This window comes from Propithecus coquereli, unplaced genomic scaffold (assembly GCF_000956105.1).
Source record: "Propithecus coquereli isolate 6110/MARCELLA unplaced genomic scaffold, Pcoq_1.0 Scaffold45, whole genome shotgun sequence".
NCBI lineage: Eukaryota > Metazoa > Chordata > Mammalia > Primates > Indriidae > Propithecus > Propithecus coquereli.
The window spans coordinates 3711693-3713082 of record NW_012150285.1 but is presented as its reverse complement, the minus strand read 5'-3'; the positions used below and the strand labels follow the sequence as shown (position 1 = coordinate 3713082).

The 1390-nt window shown below is 29.9% G+C and overlaps 1 protein-coding gene across 1 annotated transcript in view; it reads right to left on the bottom strand.

The window, feature by feature from the left end:
• RNPC3 (RNA-binding region (RNP1, RRM) containing 3) overlaps positions 1-1390 on the bottom strand; it is a 43095-nt gene that overhangs the window by 18148 nt on the left and 23557 nt on the right. Inside the window, 1 exon segment of the mRNA XM_012654838.1 lies at positions 668-690. Coding sequence (XP_012510292.1) covers positions 668-690 — 23 coding nt within the window.

The following is a 1390-nucleotide window of genomic DNA, read 5'->3' as shown; positions in this document are numbered from 1 at the left end:
GTATTATTAAATTCCTAGTTTAAAGATTAAAAATATTGAGGTTAAGGGATATTAATAATTTACATAAACTGACTATATAAATGACAGAGAAAGGACCTGACTATTAATCCTAAACTTCAAGATATTTACAAATATGTGAAAATAGCTCATTCTATGTTTAATATAAGCATTTTTAATGTACTATGTTTTATACACTATATAATAGTGTTATGATATGTAATAGAGTAGCCACTAGCCGCATATGGCCAATGAGAAATTAAAATGTTGCTGTCCACATTAAAATATGCTATAAGTATAAAATACATACACGACTTTAACGACTTATGAAAAAATAAAGTAAAATATCTCAGTAACTTTTTATATCGATTATACGCTGAAATAATATTTTGGATATAATGAGTTAAGTAAGTTATATTATCAATATTGATTTTATCTGTTTCTTCTCACTGTTTCAATGTGACTCTTGAAAAATTTAATGTGGCTCCCATTATTTATTTCTATTATTCAACACTGTCAGAGATTAAAAAAAAAAGGGCAATACACTTCAAATGAAACATCCATATAACAAATAGTTCGTTGGCAGCTTCTGGATTATAACAAAATACCCAAAATACAGTGGAAAGTTAATTTATATCTAATAACATTCTTGCATATCTACGGCCCTCACCTTCATCCCAAATCTTCTTATCCCTAGGAAGTTTATTATAAGATAACACAGTTCAAAAGGAATTCTTAATTTTTTAAATATCAATGGCATTCCAATGGCTTCCTCAAGAAATTCAAAGTCCCTAAGGTAAAATTTAAGGCAAATTTCTCCACAACCTTTTAGCTTTCCCTGTCTTCATTTTTATTCCTATTCAACAAATTTTCTTACCTCTGGAAATTTCCCTTTTACTTTTCCATTTACACAAGATATCCTTTCCCTGCCTAATTTTTGGCTCTCATCCTTCAACAGCCAGCTCAAATGTCTCTTCTCTCTTAAAACCTTTTCAGATTTCTGAACTGGCTATGACTTTTCTTTTCTCACAACCATTCAGTTCATAGATTATACCTTTTTCTTATGTCATGTATTATAGTTGCTAATGTAGTAATCATCCATGCATATCATTTATTGCCTGTAAGACTATTAACTTACCATTTGAAAAGACAGAATTAAGTTTTAGAAGCAGTCTTCAAACCACACACATTATTTCGCACAGAACCTTACCACGCATTTAATAAATATTTAAAAGCACTCCGGTGGGGGTCCTGTGTGCCAAGTTAAAATATGTGAATTTTTATTTGGTGGGTAATTTTAGTTGTTAATGCAGTAATCATCCATGCATATCATTTATTGCCTGTAAGACTATTAACTTACCATTTGAAAAGACAGAATTAAGTTTTAGAAGCA